This window comes from Macrotis lagotis, chromosome 2, assembly GCF_037893015.1.
Source record: "Macrotis lagotis isolate mMagLag1 chromosome 2, bilby.v1.9.chrom.fasta, whole genome shotgun sequence".
NCBI classification, from domain to species: domain Eukaryota; kingdom Metazoa; phylum Chordata; class Mammalia; order Peramelemorphia; family Peramelidae; genus Macrotis; species Macrotis lagotis.
The window spans coordinates 266137979-266156524 of record NC_133659.1 but is presented as its reverse complement, the minus strand read 5'-3'; the positions used below and the strand labels follow the sequence as shown (position 1 = coordinate 266156524).

The 18546-nt window shown below is 33.0% G+C and overlaps 1 protein-coding gene across 16 annotated transcripts in view; it reads right to left on the bottom strand.

Moving 5' to 3' along the window:
• The window catches only part of CNOT2 (CCR4-NOT transcription complex subunit 2), a 171866-nt gene that overhangs the window by 16527 nt on the left and 136793 nt on the right, over positions 1–18546 (bottom strand). For all 16 annotated transcript variants that reach the window (XM_074226131.1, XM_074226136.1, XM_074226142.1 and 13 more), the window contains 9 exons: positions 14943–15090; positions 14018–14200; positions 7554–7633; positions 5278–5403; positions 3154–3278; positions 1860–1980; positions 1610–1766; positions 358–419; positions 207–256 (listed from right to left, as the gene is read on the bottom strand). In XM_074226131.1, coding sequence (XP_074082232.1) covers positions 207–256; positions 358–419; positions 1610–1766; positions 1860–1980; positions 3154–3278; positions 5278–5403; positions 7554–7633; positions 14018–14200; positions 14943–15090 — 1052 coding nt within the window. The remainder of the gene's footprint in view (positions 1–206; positions 257–357; positions 420–1609; positions 1767–1859; positions 1981–3153; positions 3279–5277; positions 5404–7553; positions 7634–14017; positions 14201–14942; positions 15091–18546) is intronic.

The window sequence follows — 18546 nt, the reverse complement described above, 5'->3', positions numbered from 1 at the left end:
CTCCTTTGGAAAGTAGAATATCAACATCTACAAATAATATGGGGGGGGACAAAAGGAGATAAAATAGAATTTTATGAAATTAAAAATATATTTAACTTTGCAAATTAAAGGAAGCTATATAGTTTTGAAATGTAGCATTAAATTTTAAAACATATTTTATTAGATGATTAAACTTACATTGTTAAGGAGAAGAAAAGCATACTCACCTTATCTCTAATGTGAATGTTCGTTAAGTACTCAGATGGAACGTGGAAGTCTATATAATAAAAAAGGGGGGGGGTGCTGATTACCTACTTATCTACTGATATTGGGGGTAAAATTGAGGGGACAAGTTTTAATGTGAATAGATTCCCCTACCTATATCTTGAGGTCGACAGGGTGAAGATGCCCAAGGTGATGCAAATTTGGGATAGAGATTTCTGAACAGGAAAACAAAAATTACTATGAAGACATAAAATTTTCCCTAAAATAAACACACATACACACACACACACACACACACACACACACACACACACACACACGATTTAGAAACACCATATCAAATTTTGGGGAAAAGATACTACATCTTTATCAAAGACTTTTAGTATCTTTGGCACTAAGTTCCCTTACTGGAATTAGGAGGATTTGAATTTATAAATTAAACCAAGATACAAAGTTCCCCCCATTGTTGACTTATGAAATAAATAGCCAAAGCAAAAATTAATAAAGATCTAAACAATGTAAAGGAATATTATTCCATTTATATATTGATGCTAGAAATGTAATAAACACAAAATGGCCCCTAAAAGGATGTCAGATTTGAAATTTTTTACTTATTTTTCACTCAAAGAAGGGGGGAAAATGAGTAAATACAATTTCCAAATGGGGCTTAATTGTTGTATAACTTGTCTACTTTTATAATCAAATCAAATGTTCACCTTTTGGGGGAAAGGGAGTATGTTCATTTGATTTTGCTCAAGCATTATGGCTCCCCTTCTACTTTTAGCATATTTCTCTAAGCATTCTGCCAAATTAAATATAGGACAACTAATTTCTTAATTTTATTATAAAAGGATTAATATGGCAAAATAGCATAAATTCTCAGTCTAGTTAACAAAAGCAATAAGCTAAATTTATATAAAGTTATCATTTTTAAAAAGTCAATTTAAAACAGAATTACAGATACCATGTATTAAAACTGAGTCTAAAAGTAGGACCTGACCACAAATTAAAATATTTAAAGGATCACTGGATTGAGCAATCATATAGGCAAATGATAGTAATTTAGAGGCATTTCAGTTTAAAAAAAAGATAGTATTGTCTAAAAGTTAATAAAAAGATTTAGAATGCTCACATATTAAAGAAAAATGGATGGGCATATTTTATTTAAAAGGACAGCTGGAAAGCTACTAAGACCCACAGGGAACACTACAAATTGCTAATTTGATAGAAAGGTATAATGCTAGGACCCCCAAAGACTTTATTCAAAATGTATAGTACTATTTTTATCAAAAAAGAAAATTTTAATTTCATTAACAATACATTCCAATGTTTAACTTACTTTTATCTCATGAAAAACAACACAGCTATTTTAAAATGATTTTGTTTACTAAGAAAATAGACTTACTCAGGAGAGTTGAGATTGAGGCCTAGTGTTGTTAAATCACTTCCTAATGCAAGATGTACCATTCCTGGGTCTGTCTCTGCTGCTCTAATAAATGTCAGCAGGCCAATCATTCCAAATTGGTCCGTCACCATCCCTTGAGGAATGTTAGTAACCCGACCTAGATAAGAACACCACATTAACTTTATTGTTAAGGAGAAGAAATGAAGAAAATACATGAAAACTTGTTAAGTTGTCTCTTATATAGGCCCACCATCAGGTAACACCTGGATCCCTTTTTTCTGCTGGTTGTTGTTTTGTGTTGTTGAACTTTTGTCTCCAGGAAATTTAGGTCCATCTGTACTTGAAGATGTCTTACCAGATGTATTCAAATTCTAAAACAAGAATGTGAAAGAAAAAAGTGAATGTGAAGTTTGCTCTCTGCAAAAACTCTGAAAGTCACATATTTAACAAATATTTATTATGTGAATGGCATCACAACTTAAATATACCTGTAAATTATACTTAAATTAGTGACAAATTAATAATTTTTCTTCTGTAAAGTAAAAACATTAATTCTATTCCAGTTTTGTAAACCTCTATAAGAGTTGAAGTTCTTAGTCTATTATGTCGTGACCCTGTTATATGGTCGAATGAAACCTTATGAATCACTTTTTGAAACTTTTGAAATGTTTGAAACAAACCAATCTAAATAAGATTATAAAGTTATCAAAATAATTTAAAAGTAATAATTATAATTCATGGACTCCTTGAAATCTATCCATGGACATCAGGTTAAGAAATCCTGCTCTAAAGTCTACACAGCACTCCACAAAGGTATTGAAATAAATTCAAAATAATAAAGTTTGTTTTGGGGTTTTTTTAAGTGCAAAGTTTCTAACAGTCAAGAAACTAAAAAAAAATTATGTGGATAGCTTCATTTGGGAGAAAACTTTAAACACAATTTTAAAAAGATTCTCCATTAAGGAAAAAAAACCCCAAAATACTTAAATGTTAGTTCCATAAATAATCACTACTACTGCTTAAAATATTTGATTTCTTAAATTGTTTTTAATCTCTTTATGTTTTTAACTGTGATAATATTCTTTTCAGTGAAAGAGATACTTGATAAAGTGAGAACAAAACAGTCATGTTGGGCAAATCAGAAATAGGAAGCCTATGTGCTTGATTCAACCCAAGAATAGAAATGGGTACAAAGAGTCTTCAAAGAGAAAATTCCAGAAAAATATAGCTCCTAAGAAATAAGCAATACTTCAAACTTTATAGGACACAGGTGACAGAAACTACAATAAAATTCTAAATTAACTCTGATAGGTAATAGGGAATAATAATATCTAATGATAAATTATGTTTTTACATTACTAAGAGTTTACTTAGTAAAAATTTTTTTAAAAGAAGCAGTTTTGTAATAATATGTATACACACACACACATATATATATACACACACATATCTGTATGAAAACTAATGCTTCAAAATGCCAAATATAGTTAGAAAATAATAACAACTCACAAAAAAATTTTAAATAATGAATTACAGTTACTTACAGATTTACTGTCCTCATTACTCGTTGTTGGGTCTTTATAACTGGAGCCTGGCAATGCTGGAAAATCTTCGTTGTGTATTGAAAAGTCCTGGGATTGCTCACTTGCTGGTTTTGTTACCATTCCAACTAGACAGTGAGTACGGAGAATTACAAATGTTTTAAAAAAATCCTTTCGACCAACATTTTGTTATTATTAAAATTTAACGTTTCTTATGCTAATGAAATGGATTACATGTGTATATTTAAAATATTTATGCTTTTAAGAACAAGGTATGAATATTTATGTCTTTATCAATTTAATATTTAAGATCCTGCTACAAAAATGTTTTAATGATGGCCTAAGCTCTCTCTATAAAATAATACAAGGGAGGTCAGTGGTAGCATTTTGTCACTAGTTCTGTGCTATATTATAGGTGTTTCATATTATCTGATATCAGCAACAGTAGCAGTAATGTTTTGATTTTAAAAGCATGGTTTCTTTAAAATGTTAACTAGATAATATACACACTAGTTAGCTTTCAAACACAAATGCATAAAGTAATTTTAAAAAGAACATGCCAGTATTCTACTTGAAAATGACTTACAGGGTGGGAAAATTGCAATCAATTATATAACAACTCCACATTATTTCAGATTTCCTTTGGACTCCATGTTCTAGATGTGTAACATGCAAGAATTGGGAAGTAATCCTCCCACTATACTTGGCATTGGTCAGGCCCTTAATAGAGTACAGTGTCCAGTTTGGGGCTCCACAATTCAAGTACGATATGGAGAAACTGGAGATGGTCCAAGGAGAACAACGGAAATGATTAAAGGGATGAAAAATTGGACCTATGAGGAAAGGTTAAAGACATTAGAGTCTGAATTAAAATTTAGATAGCTAGGCACTCAACTTTCTGGGCAGATTACTTAGGGAAAACTGTTATGGAACACTGTTTGGTATACTTCCTACAATGAAAAAGATAGTTCTCTTTATGATTTGGAGGTCCGAGAAACTCCTCTATGAAAGGAGTTATCTCTACTCATGATCTACATCAGAATATTTCCTCAGGTGTAAATTCTCCAAGTGGGTAAGAAAATTCAACACCACACATGCACATGTTTTTCAGTTTTATGGAGACAAACTAGTGGATTTTCATTCCCTAATTTTTCCCTGAACTCAGGTTGGAGGAGACCTGAGCTCTACAGAGTTAAAGTGGTAGCTACCACCAGCTATTCATTGCACGTGCAGTGCTCTACTACTGGGAAGGCCCTTGGCCACGTTCACTTAATCTCTTCTGGGCCTCCCTTTTCTTGTCTGGGGAAAGAGGAGATGATTAGATTCATCATATCACATGTTTTTCAAGGTCTTTTCTAGTTCAGACTTTGTTTCTAATCTAAAGAGACTAAAAAGCAGCTTCCTGAACTAGGAGCATGATTTTTGGACAGTCAATTATTCACCTGATGCATCCAAAGGTCACAAGGGACAGACAGTTCATCTCTTTCCTTTTCCTTCCTGCTGCCTTGAATGCACTCTTTTTCCTCACCTACATCCTTTAAGAAGAAGCTCAGGTATTGTCTTCTCCACAAAGTCTTTTCTGGTTTCCCCCACTTTCTAGTGCTTCCCTTTTGCGTTTAATTTACTGTAGATTATATCAATACACAGACCTTTCTTACCTCCCTCATCACAAATATTTTTGGAATATTTTCATTTTTAAAAATTTATATTTGGGCACCCAGCAGAGTGCCTAGCCATTAGCAAGCACTTAATAAATGGCTATTGACTAATATTGAATAACTTCTTTGGGAAAAATACTTCAACTACTTGTATAGAGAAGAACAAAGAGAAGAAAGAATCAGAGGTGATTGAGGGCAACAGAGGACTGAAGAAAACTGTGTCTATATAGCTCATGAGGGGATTCTTGCTGAGTTGAGGCCTCATTAACTATATCTTCACATTTATGGATTTTTCCCCCACCTCAGATTATCAAAATTTTGAAGCAAATATAATCAGTGAGGTGTCTTTAAAATCATTTTGAATATATCAACTCTCTATATTGATTATTCTAATTAACTGAAATGCACTCACTGAAATTTCTTTTGATTTGTCAATTTAATGGTCCTCCCCCACCCCTCCCAGGCTTACCATAAGGAGCTCTTCCAGCTAAGGGGTTTATTAATGGAGTTGGGTTACCACTTCCTTCCCTTCTGTTTCGATCTGCTAGTGCTGGAAAATCTGAAAGGTCCAATCCTGTCACATTTTCACTTCCATCTAAACAAAAAATATGCAAGTTATAAATCTTTGCACTTCTGTAAAATATAACTATTAAAGATAAAAACTCAAATAGCAATATCATTCTGCATGAATATTATTTTAAACATTGTACTGGCTTTCATCATTACCCACCTAAGCACAATTCTGGATAGAGAAGATGTTTGATTTCATGTCTTTTAGGGGTTATCAAAATGTCACTTCAAAAAAAAAATAAAAAGTTTTTGAACTATGTCAAATTCCTAAAACCCTGATGTACTAAATATTTAATAGTATTTGGAAAATATCCTAAAATTGTAGTTTTTAGATAATGACAGAATTGTGGGAAATTTAAGTACAACTATGAATAACTGCTTAAAATACATTGCACTAATTGTTTCTGAGAGTTGTATATGTTGATAAAGTACATTCAAGCATAAAACAATACTCTTCCTATATTAATAAAACTTAAACTGGGGTTGAGGTTATGATTTACACTACTCAAAATGAACAATTTGTTTGAAAACTAAATAAAGATAAAAAGTAAATTATTTTATACTTAGATTTTAAAAGGATACTTTAAGGATGACATTATAGTCAAAAATTATTAAACAGCTGAATTGATTTCAAAGCCCACTTTTTAAAAAAGTGACTTATATTAATTTAAATTCATAATTATGGGTCTAATTAAATAACTAAGGTGAAAAAATACAGAAGGATTAAAAAGGGGAGTGGTATGTGACAATATGCATTCTTTATGGACTTCATTATTCTCTTGTTTTTCACAACTTGAAGGATCCATGATTCTGTGGGTATGCATACTCACTTTACCAAAGCAGATCATAACTGTACTATGGATGCAATTTCTTATAATTACCATGAATGAAAAATAAGTCTCTCAAAAGCTGAAGAGATTTTTTTTGTATTACAAAAAAAATTTTGTTTTTTTGTAATATAATTATTTTTCCCAGGTCTATAATTGATATAACCTTTTTTTAGGGCACTTTGTCTGCAGAAACTCTTCCTTTAGTCCTCTATTCACTATACCATGATGATGATGATGATGATGATGACTCTCCTTAAAAAACTTAATTTAAATAATTTTAAAAAACAAATAATCGAGGTATAAAAGAACACAATAAGCCCAATGTCTGTATCAGTTAGCATTGACAAAAAAATCATTTTAATTATATATCATTTACTTATATACATAAAACAGACCACTCGACACAATTCAAATGAATGTCAAAGTTATTCCAAAATTTTATAGCACAGTACATTATGTTACAGAATTTTAATATATTATAAACTACATATAAATGGAAATATACAAATTAAACCTGGAATCTCAAATTTTAATGATATTTTTACCTTTTCAAAGAATTTTACTATTCTCCCAGTTAAAAGAAAGTATTCTGGTACAAAGGGTTCTATAAAAACTTAATTCTTTCTTCCTCTTCTTGCTCAGAATAAAGTCTTCTCATCTCAGCTCGTGTAAGTCCATCTCACCCACCCATTTTCTTCCCTTTCTCCTATTTACATTTACTACAACCTTAATTTGAATTTTTCTCCTTCCTTCCTTTTTTTTTTTGTTCCTGTATTCCCAATTAGGGATCAAATCAAATCTGAGGTTCTTGACTTTACCTTCCATTGGAAATAAACTGGAGTCAGTGTATCCTGCTACTAGACAGGTCAACATTAGACAAATAATTTTCATGTAATCCAATTTTTTCTTTCAATATAGATCAGTCCATGAAAATTTATAAATTTGAAAAAATTATACACACAATGAAGGGTCCATATTTTATAAATTTTCTATAGCTTTTTTTCTCAGTCATGGCAGGGAGATCAGCTTCTGATATAGACAAGATCTTCAAGTTTGCTGATAATATCAATAACTAAAAGCTATGCATTTATATTACAATATATTATATCTAATTATATTACTATAATTTATGTATTATAAAATGTTGCTCAATATTTGTAAGCAGATAGCAAAGATAACACATATACCATGAAGCTAAAGAGCATCTCTTTATTGCCACTAAATAATTGGTTCATTCATAACATCAAAAAAAAAATTGTGTCAAGATGAGTAACCAAAGGGTTTTATGTTCCAATTATGAAGGGTATTTTTTCCTTCTAGAGTACTATTTCTGACAGAAGCTTACCTGTTCCATTAAAAATGTTACTTGATAGAGAGTTATTCATTCCAAATGCCTGATTCCTGTTCATTCCAAATCCAGACATACTGGGTACACAGAAAATAGTTTCAGATATAATGTAAGAACACCAACGTTTAGCCGAGAAAAAAAATAAGTGCACATTCTTGATTTCCTCGTTTCAGATTATATCACTTTTGGAAACTGATGTTAAACTCATTTCATTAAATTCAACTTTTATTCTCCTTTAATTTGCCTAATTTTTTTATAACCAATTAGATGAAGAACAGGTTTGCTTTTGTTTTTTTCCTTAAAGACTTTAAGGGAATAAAATAAACATAAGAATGAAAAGAATTTATACCTACCTAGGAAGATAACAATGTTATGACCAAAGTACCATTATGTGGACAGAAAAAGGTCAATTACTACCTTGAGAGAATGAACTAAAGATATAGTTCAGTAGTTTTATCTAAGATTAGTTGATTTATACAGGTTTTCTATGGCTGAATTTTGCTGTGCTATACAGTACATTATCACGAAATGAATTAAAAGTGTTTTACAATTTATTATTTCATTCAAAATAACACTGACTTCTCCCATGCTAAACTGTATATTCCATTATTTTATTATCTCCCACCCCATGCACATCCACAATTAATATTCAAAATATATGTTGAATCACATCCTTTTAAAGCACACTTGTAAATTTTTAATGGCTCAAAGGCATATTCTTGAAAATTACTATAAAAATGAATCTAAAGAAAATTAGTTCATAGATGTATCATTAATACTTCAGCTACTTCAAAAATCTGGGGTTTATCAATATGAGGTGAACTCTATCAGTCATAAGTCCTTTGAAGTTTTAAAAGAGACAGTTTTATTTATTTTTTTTTTTAAGATTCTTCAAGGCAATTGGGGTTAAGTGGCTTGCCCAAGGCCACATTGCTAGGTAATTATTAAGTGTCTGAGGTCAGATTTGAACCCAGGTACTCCTGACTCCAAGGCCGGTGCTCTATTCACTGCGCCACCTAGCTGCCCCAGTTAGACAGTTTTAAAAGAGATAGGGTCCCCTAAGTTGAAAATCCATTGACCAACCTCTGATGATGAGCCTCTAAATTTAATTAGATATTTTCAATTTAACAAGCATACAGTCCATCACTGGATCAATATTCAGAGACTTTCCAACTTAGGAGGACTTGCTTACACTTCAATATGTACAGTCTTCAAGAACATAGGATGCCCTCATGATAAAGGACCAAAAAGAAGGTCTTTAGGTTACACATAATTAAGAACTGTAATTTTTAAAAAAATGCAAATCCTATGCTGACAATGTATTATTTAAGACTACTAATGGGGGTGGCTAGGTAGCATAGTGGATAAAGCACTGGCCTTGGAGTCAGGAGTACCTGGGTTCAAATCCGGTCCCAGACACTTAATAATTACCTAGCTGTGTGGCCTTGGGCAAGCCACTTAAGCCCGTTTGCCTTGCAAAAACCTTAAAATAAAAAAAAGACTACTAATGCTCATTGTGATCAAATGAGTTAATGGCTTTCTAGGCAGGACTGGAAAAATGTTATAAGCTGGTTACAATGTAAAATGGCAATAGACTTTCTATTAATCTATACCGAGTGAGGTTTAAGGGAAGCAAAAGTGTTTACAAAACATATAGTTGGACTATTACATGCTAGAAGAAAGCAAGTCAATGGCAGATTTTGACAGTTCAAATTGATAACAAAAGGTATATTCAAGCACAACTGTTTCATAGACAAGATCATTTGCTAATAAATATAGGATATCCTTAAAGTGGCACTTCAGAGACTTATATTTGACAAATATTTAGAAATTGTTTATACAAAAGGCCAAAACATCCAAATATATTTTATTTTATTTTTTTTAGGGTTTTTTTTTTTTTGCAAGGCAAACGGGGTTAAGTGGCTTGCCCAAGGCCACACAGCTAGGTAATTATTAAGTGTCTGGGACCGGATTTGAACCCAGGTACTCCTGACTCCAGGGCCGGTGATTTATCCACTGCGCCACCTAGCTGCCCCCCAAATATATTTTAAATGATAAATAATCAATTAAAAATAACATGGGATGTGCTGTTGAAAAAAGGTTCAAACTGACTCTAGGCATGGGTAGTTCAGATTTGGCAAACACTACAAATCAAGGCTTGATTTACTTGGAGATGGAGTGATGGAGAAAATATTAATAAGAGAAATTAAACTTAAAGTGTGTCACACATACATTTTTTCTTGAGTGGGCTATTAAACATTTATGAGCACACCCCTGATAATAACAGCTAGCAATTATGTAGCACTTTCAGATTTGTAAAGCACTTTTCATATGTATCCATTTGTTGTGCATAACAATTCTGGCAGGTAGATGCTAAAACTAGCTCAAATTTTATGATGAGAAAACTCAGGCTAGTGTCTTAAGCAGAATTTGTTTATTTATTATTTAGTTTTTGCAAGGCAATGGGGTTAAGCGGCTTGTCCCATGCCACACAGCTAGGTAATTATTAAGTGTCTGAGACCGGACTTGAACTCAGGTCCCTCCTGACTCCTCCAGGACTGGTGCTCTATCCACTGCGCCACCTAGCCTCCCTTGAGCAGAATTTGAACTCAGGTCTTGCTGACTTCAAGTCCAGCACTCTCACAACTGTGTGATCTAGCTTCCTTGACATAAAAAATTTAATAGAATGAACTAAAACAAGTACAAAGATAGATGAATATAAATTAGAATATAAGCAAGCACAGTATAAAAAGGTATGAGATCAGATGATATACTATAGATAAAAATATAGCAGAGAGGAGAGTACATAAAATACTAGAAAGCAATAAACATCAAGGGTGGAATATAAGACTAAAAGTATAAATAATAGAAACATGTTGAATAAAGAATAGAAACTCTGTCAAGCACCTAGAAATATCTGAATTATTTATAGGGTATACAAAATTAAAAAAAGAAAGTAGACTAAAATATGATCATGTCAGGGCCTTCCGAAATTTTCTTCATTTCAGAGTTCCCTATGCCATTTTTTTTAACAAATATTAATTAATAATAATAAAGCATTTCTGTTTTAAGAAAGGTTCATCTTATACTGTTCACAACTAAATCCTCCAAACTGGAAAACCATTTAAACATGAGTAAATACAGTTATATTGCTCCCTTTGGAGATCATAAAAATGAGAGTACTAATATTATCACAATTTTTTCCTCCAAAATAAAATTTTGTTTTACTGACACAAACCTGGCCTTTAAAAAATAGAAACAAAAACATTTTCATCTTCATAAAGTTGAGACTGTCCAAAATCAGAATGTTGAATCTTAACTAGGACAATGAAATAAATATATATATATATACTTTATAATTTCATAAATTACAACAGACATTTTGTAGTATATTAAAAAAACCACTTTCACATAATGTCATCTTGAGACAGATATGGCATGCACCATTTTACTGATGAAGCAAATTCTTGAAAAAAATATGTCTTATCTAATTAGTAAACTTTGAACTCTCATCTTTAGAGTCAAGGACTTGCATTCTTAAAGCCTGTCACATAAGAGGACAAGAGGGTGGTCAGAAAACTACCAATTATCTTAAATGACATGCTGCATTAAAGAGAAAGTGCAAGACCTGTGATAACACGGATTTTATTAGAGGAAAGACTTACCAGCAAAGTTTACCGATGAAACCCAGCAACAGCCATGATTCTAACTTATGATGCTATATGATGGTAATTAGACCACTTTTTCTGAACCAGATCTGTGATTTCATTGGTTCTGGGACTCACAGCACATTAACTTCTCTACCAATGCAGAATGGTACTTGCTGTGCAGAGGAGAGACTTGAGGAGTTGAACAGGAGGACACTGAGAGTTTAAATGATTTGGTGGATGTCAGAGCCAAGACATAACCCTAGGTCTTCCTGAGTGAGGTCAACTCTCTAACCACTCTGTTGAAATGCCTCTCAATATAGATACAAGTTGAAGCTTTCTCTATGTAATAAGGTTTTATCATTCAATATTATTTTTTTAAGTTTACAAAAATGGCATAAAGAACTCTAAGAAAGACAGTAGAGAACAGTGAATCAGAATGAGCCTTGGAGTCAGGACGGTTGAGTTCAACTTAACTTGAGAAGCTAAGATTAAGAGTAGCTGCCAATCTACCCAAGCAGACAATTCCCAGTTCTAAATGGAGTGAATTATAGGTCCAATTCAAAGGTAAAAAAGAGCACTTAAACACATCTCCTAAAAACTTGTAAGCTACTGAATTGGATCCTTCCTTTCCTGAGTATTGTGCAAGGCAATAATTGCTCTAGCTATCTCTCTTCCTTCTCAATCTGGACACCTGGATAGATCAATCCGATTTAAACAGTAGTCTCTGGGTTGAACCCCTTGAGCCCTAATAGTATCACAGTTCATGCCTGTCCAACCCTTGATTACTCCCACTCTGCCTCTTTCTCTCCTACTCAGGTAAAGTAGCATGAACCTGGAGGACATCAACAGATACTGCCTAGGGAGACCACACATTTGTGCCAACTGACCTCAGTCAAGCCCTGGCTGGAGCACAAGCAATCCTACCACCCTCCATTAAGAATTTCCCATTTCACTCACGATAGTTGCTGTACTCTCACTTTATCTACGAAGGATCGTTGATTCATATTTCACTGAAAACTTGAGGTCATTTGCCAAAAACACACTCTATTCCCTTCCTCCTTTTATATCCTCTGCCATCATGTTCCACTAACTCACCTTTCACTCCAATCACCTCCTGTTTCCTAAACTCAAATCCTCTACAGGTGAAAGCAATAATACATTCCTTTTCATCTTCCCCAGAAAATTAAATTGCCTATATCAGCACCCTCATCTTCTCTAAAATCTTCCATCTTTCCTAATCTCTCAGTTCCTAATCTGCTATATACAAACTATGCCCCACTCTTCACCTTCTTTAAAAAAAGAAAAATACTTCACTAAATTCTGACAAGCCTGCCAGCTATATCTTTTCTCTCTGACACTACTTTCTTGATAAAGCCATCTACTCTAAAGGTTTTTATTTTCCTCTTGCTTCTAAAAGCCTTCTGCAATGTGGCTTCCTATCCCATCCCTCAAGTGAAATAGCTCTCTCTAAAGTTATCAATAATGTCATAAATGACAAATCTAATTTCTGTGTACTCTCTCCTCTTTGAATTTTTGTGGCTCTGTTCTGTCTTGGCCCTCATTGTTGACTGACAACTAGGATCTTTATCAGTATCATGCTCATTAACTCTGAGTCTCCCTCAAAGCATCTGCTTTTTCTTTCTCTATCTCACTTAATGCTTTCATTAACTAGTGGGCTCCATTATCATGTTTAGGCAGTTGAGAGCAGATCTATATGTTTGAGACCTTGTCTCTTGTCTTGAACTCTAGGACTCTTTTTAACAACTACCTGCTGACCCATTTTGAGCTCAGATTTCCTAAAGGAATCTCAAATTCAACATGTCCAAGACAGAACTTATTTTCATTTCCCTCAAACTTTACCATCTTCTGAAATTCCTTATTATTATCCACAAATCATAAGTTCAATTATCCAAGTTCAAAGCTTCAGTAACTCCACTGACTCCTCTCTTGTTCACCACACATTTCCAATCTTAGCTGTTAAATTCCATCATTTCTTTCTTTAGTACATCTTTATATATGTCCTACTCTCTATTCACATAGCTAGCAGTTAGTGCAGATTCTCTTGACTATAGCTATAGTCTTCTAATTGGTATTCCTAACTAAATCCACCCTCCTTTAAACAATCTGACCCTATCAGTCCCCCTGCTGAATAAACTCTATTGCCTCATTATTATTATTTCTAAGTCCAATTTTAAGGTCAGTAATTTAGAGCATTTCATAATTTAGTCCCTTCCTACCTTCCTAATCTTTCCACACACTTTATGATTTAGTGATATTAGCCTCCAGGTGACCCTCATACAAACACTTCATCTCCCACCTCTGTGCCTTTGCAACAGGTGTTGCTCATGATTGAATGCTCTTTATCCCAAATCTCCACTTCAGCATTACTTACTTTAGAAGGCCTGTTCTAGTCCCTCTAGCTGCTAGGATCATCTCCTCTAATGTTTTTAAAATTTTCTTATTATTTCCAGTACTTACCACAGTGCCTGGTACAGAGTACTCATTTAATAATGTTTACTGATTGATTATAAAAGTGTATGTTTGAGTATGATTAAGCAATCATCCCACCTCCTACCCCTGCCCCCCCCCCCAAAAAAAAACTTTTAAGGTCAGGAAGTTCTTTTAGAACTGAGATGGGAAAAAAATGAAACATTTTGATTTGATTGAGATGAAAAACCATTATGACTTCAAGATAAAGAATTGAGAATATGAGTAGAGCAGTGAGCATGAATAGCAATGTGGGCAATAAGACAAAAGATAAACAGAAAGTATTTATATACATGCAATATGATCTAATTTAGTTTACCTTACCTGTTCACAGTAAAAGGTTGTCTAGAGGGTTGCTGCTTTGGCATACATATTATGCTTGGCGAGCTTCTGTTAGGGCTACCTAACCCTGAACTGCTCATGCTATTTGTCCTGCTGGCAATTCCAATGCCCTGACCAACCTGGGAGTGGTTGATCATATTCCTAGGATTCATAGGTAATATACCCCTGAAAAAGAAATTGTTATAAAAGATGGGACTTGAGAATCCCTCATTAAATTTCTAAACAAAAATCTGTGTTATAATCTAGATCCCCAACATAATCATTCATAGTGAAAGAAACATAAAATATCATTAATCGAAAATAAAAAAAATTCTTATTAGATGAATATAACTGAGATGAAATAAGATAAAATAACTGAGAATGTGATCTTTCTTCTTTCTGTTAACAAATAGTAAACTACAAAAATGGAAAATAATCTATACTTTTAGTCCCAATCACTTCAGCTCTGTTAACTTTTTTTGGGGAAAAGGTGCTAAGTGAGGAAATTGGAGCAAGGGGAAGATAATTGCTAGAATGACTAATTTGACAAAACAAAATGAAGCAATAACTCTTGTAGTATCAAATTCCTTTTCAAAATAATATGTTCCTTCTAATTTCTCAATACTATGTATATACTATTCACTCATTTTCACCTAAGGGAAGATATATTTAACCTACCACAATACAAGTATTTAAATTAAATGAAAAGCATCCTAAGGACAGTGCATCAATTCCCTGCCTCAATGAAAAGCAACGAAGCAGGAAAAAAGTTTCCTTTAAAAAAAAAGTTTTTTTATATTATACATCCACAGGTCTGCAGGTTTATTAATAGATTATCTTTTTCATAACATAAGATAATAAGCATAGATCTAGGATACTACTACAGGCATATACACAGATATAATTTTTAAAGAAATATAATAAATACCTGCTTGGAGAAGGAGGCGTATGAAGTGACATTGTTGGTACCCCTGTTGTTGGCGTAACGTGGCTTGGTAACTGAGTGCCTTGTGATAAGCTGCGATTTAACTGAGGGGTATTGTTGCTTATTCCCCTCATTGGAAGGCCTAGTGCACCTATTAAAAATTATAGGAGGGAAACATAACCAATTTTGAAAGATGCTAAATAGAATAAGAAATTGAAAAATTACAACTTTCTAAAGACATAAGTTTAACTTCTCTGAATGGCATCTCAAAAGAAAATTTTTACAGCAAGCTATTCTCTAATTTATTAAGATTTTAAACAGAGTACATACATGCTTATAATTTATAACACTCAAGAAGTTTTCTGTATTCATGGTTTGATAATAGATTAATGTGCTTTAATAAAGTCTATGGAACAATATTTTGATTTTATTAAAATCATTGTACAATGTTATACTTTAGTATCTATTTCTATTAAGCTCTTTCTTTGCCAAGTTAAAGCATCAGTTACTTGCTATGTGAAGAAGCTTAATTTTGTTTAGTTTATATTTAATTTTAATTACTTTTATTGGTGTTTCTGAAACATGCTAAGACTTAGAGAAAATATTTTCATTTAGGGAATATATTTACAAATAAAAAACTGTTAGCAAAGGAAGGTTAAGTAAAAAAAGTCTATCAAAAATGTACAATTGAAACCTATCTACCAATTTTTTTAAAAAAGATTTTCTTTCTCTTCAGACCTTTGATACTAGATTATCATTAATCTAATATCAGGAAATGAGGTGTTTTAAATCAGAGAATTTCCCCCAGAAATTTACCATTCATGAACTAAAACATAAGTTGAGCAGCCTTTTTAATGGTAATTGTTCTAAAACAGGATACAGAAGAAAATTTAACTTTTTTTCTTTATACCTACCACCAGGCTTCTCTCCTTCATAAAATTAGACTTTCCAACTTTGAACTGAAGAGTTAGAAGGGACCTTATAACCAAGATTTCAGACCCTTCAAGGTACAGATGAGGAAACTGAAAGTCTGCTACTTCCATGCCTGCTCTTAATGCACCATCCCACATAAAGTTTTTAATTTGTAACTTCTAATCTGCTATGAATGGATAGGCAAAGCAGGACACAGAAATTTAGAGCTGGAAAGGACTTTGGAGAGTAATTTTATAAGTGATAGACCCAGAAAACAAAAGTGGGCTGCATAGTATTTTAGAGCCAGAATTCAAGCCTAAGTCTCCTAAGATCAAATAACTTTTTCTACTACAACCCAGAATTCAGAGACAACAGTCAGATATATGAATATACTAAGTTAATCATACACATATATCTGACAGTTGTCTCTGAATTCATAGACATAAGATTTACATTATGAATATCAAAGAAGGCCATTTCTAGAGTCTAAGTTTATAAATTCTTCAATATTTAAAAGATCTCTGAATTCATACACATTGGGGTATTTTCTAAATGGCTCAAGAAATTTGTGCAAAGGACTGAAGGAAAACGGCATGAATAAAAGAAACTGGCAGATAAACTTAACTAATTACTTTTCTTATTCTAAAAAACAAGCACTATTTCACTGATTCAAGAACCAAAAGTTTTTTAATGCTGTGAAAAGAATTACATGTCAATTAAAAGTCAACATTGCCCTAAGTGAGGAATTAATGAATTAAATATACCACATTAAATGCTTCTGTGGTAGAGTCCCATATTTTCAAGGTTCTCTAAGAGTTACCAACAGTGCTCTCTAGATATCATGAACATAAACATGAGTTAATTTTTCATTCACCTGCATAATGAAGTACTATTTCTCAATTCTTGTATTACAACAGACTTTTGCAATGCAAACAAGGCTGATTTTTATATTGGAAATTAGTACGCTTAAAAGTCAGGCTGCCAAACTCCTTGATTTCTACAGACTCAATATCCACAGATGTCATAATGCATACATGGTGCTTACCGATGTTTAATTTAGAAATGAAAAACCATGAGAAGCTGACCCTGTAATATATACCACCTTTGGGGGAAAGCACATTATCACTGAGGCAACTCTCAATCTGGGACACAACAGAAAAGAATATAGATCATAAAGGAAATGTCCAAGGAAGCAACATAAGAAATATTTCCTTCAAGCTCATAGTCCCCCCATTCCAATATAATATCTCCTTAGGTCATTTCAATTCCTTTTCTTGCTCTTTGTGTCAAATACCACTTTGGCATTCTGGCAAAGTCCATGGACCCCTTCTTTTAATAATGTCTGTTATTTACATTAATAACTGAAGGGAATGCTATACCACAGTTATCAGTTAGTGAAAAACGAAGGTGAGATTTTTCTCTAGTTCAAGTTCATAACCCCTCACCCCTTCTTCCCACTCTGAAATCTATCCATGGACATTATTGTCTTTAGGTTAAGAATCTCCGCTGTATATTCCATCCTATTCTAAAAAATGTACTTTTAGTTGTAGATGTCTTAATGAGATTTATTTCTTATGCTCTTTGGCCTAGAAATGTAATCACAGAATGTTACAAGTTAAAGTTACCTAAAAGAAAGATCATCTAGTTCAGCTTTCATTTTATAAATGAATTAACTGACAGGTTTAGGGACTTGCCCAAGGTCACAATTAGAGACAGGACAAAAATTAAGACCAAGGTTTCCTGACTTAAAATTTAGTGTTCTGCCCACTACAACCTGGATAGCACAAATTACACAGAAATGTGAATGCAAACCATGACCCCATTTCTCTTTTAAAGTCCAATCCAAAAATACTATATCCTCTCTCTCAAATATTACTACTACCACTAACTGAAGTCTTCACTCATCCTGAGAATAACAATTTCTTTAGATGGAAAATGTCATTAAATTTAACTTAAATTCTTCCTGTTCCTTCCCTTCTCCCCATTCTCATTTTTTTCCCTTTTCTTCTTTCCTAATTTTTTTTCTATTTGCTCATCTGTTTCATTAATCTCCTTTCTCTTCCCTAATTGTCTTCTTCCTTACTCCATATATGCCTTTAAAAGGCCTGCTACATCTACCCTCCAAAAGAATACAATATTAATCTATGGTTCTTAGGTTGGGTTTTTTTTTATTCATGGTGATTATTAACCCAATACACCCCATGGCTTTCCATAAAAAAAAATAACACCCGAAAAATTAAGGACTTGAGAAAAATCAAATCAAAGAAGTTTTCAAGCAAGTCTTGTAAGAAAGAGCAGCTTTAGGGGTGGCTACGTGGTGCAGTGGATAAAGCACCGGCCCTGGAGTCAGGAGTAGCTGGGTTCAAATCTGGTCTCAGATACTTAATAATTACCTAGCTGTGTGGCCTTGGGCAAGTCACTTAACCCCATTTGCCTTGCAAAAAAAAAAGAAAGAAGCTTTAAACACAACAAAACATTTAGTCAACTATAAGTTGACACACTTTCTTTCATTATTTGTGCTAAAAATCAAAGTAGATGGCATGTACAGATAATCTTCAATACTCAAATTTATCACTCAATATTCACCATACTCCCTTCACAAAGCAATTAACATTTAAATGATATCAGTCTGAAGCTAGGGAAGATGCTAACTAGCAAAGAAAAAAAATGGTCAGAAGATGGGAGACAGGCAAAA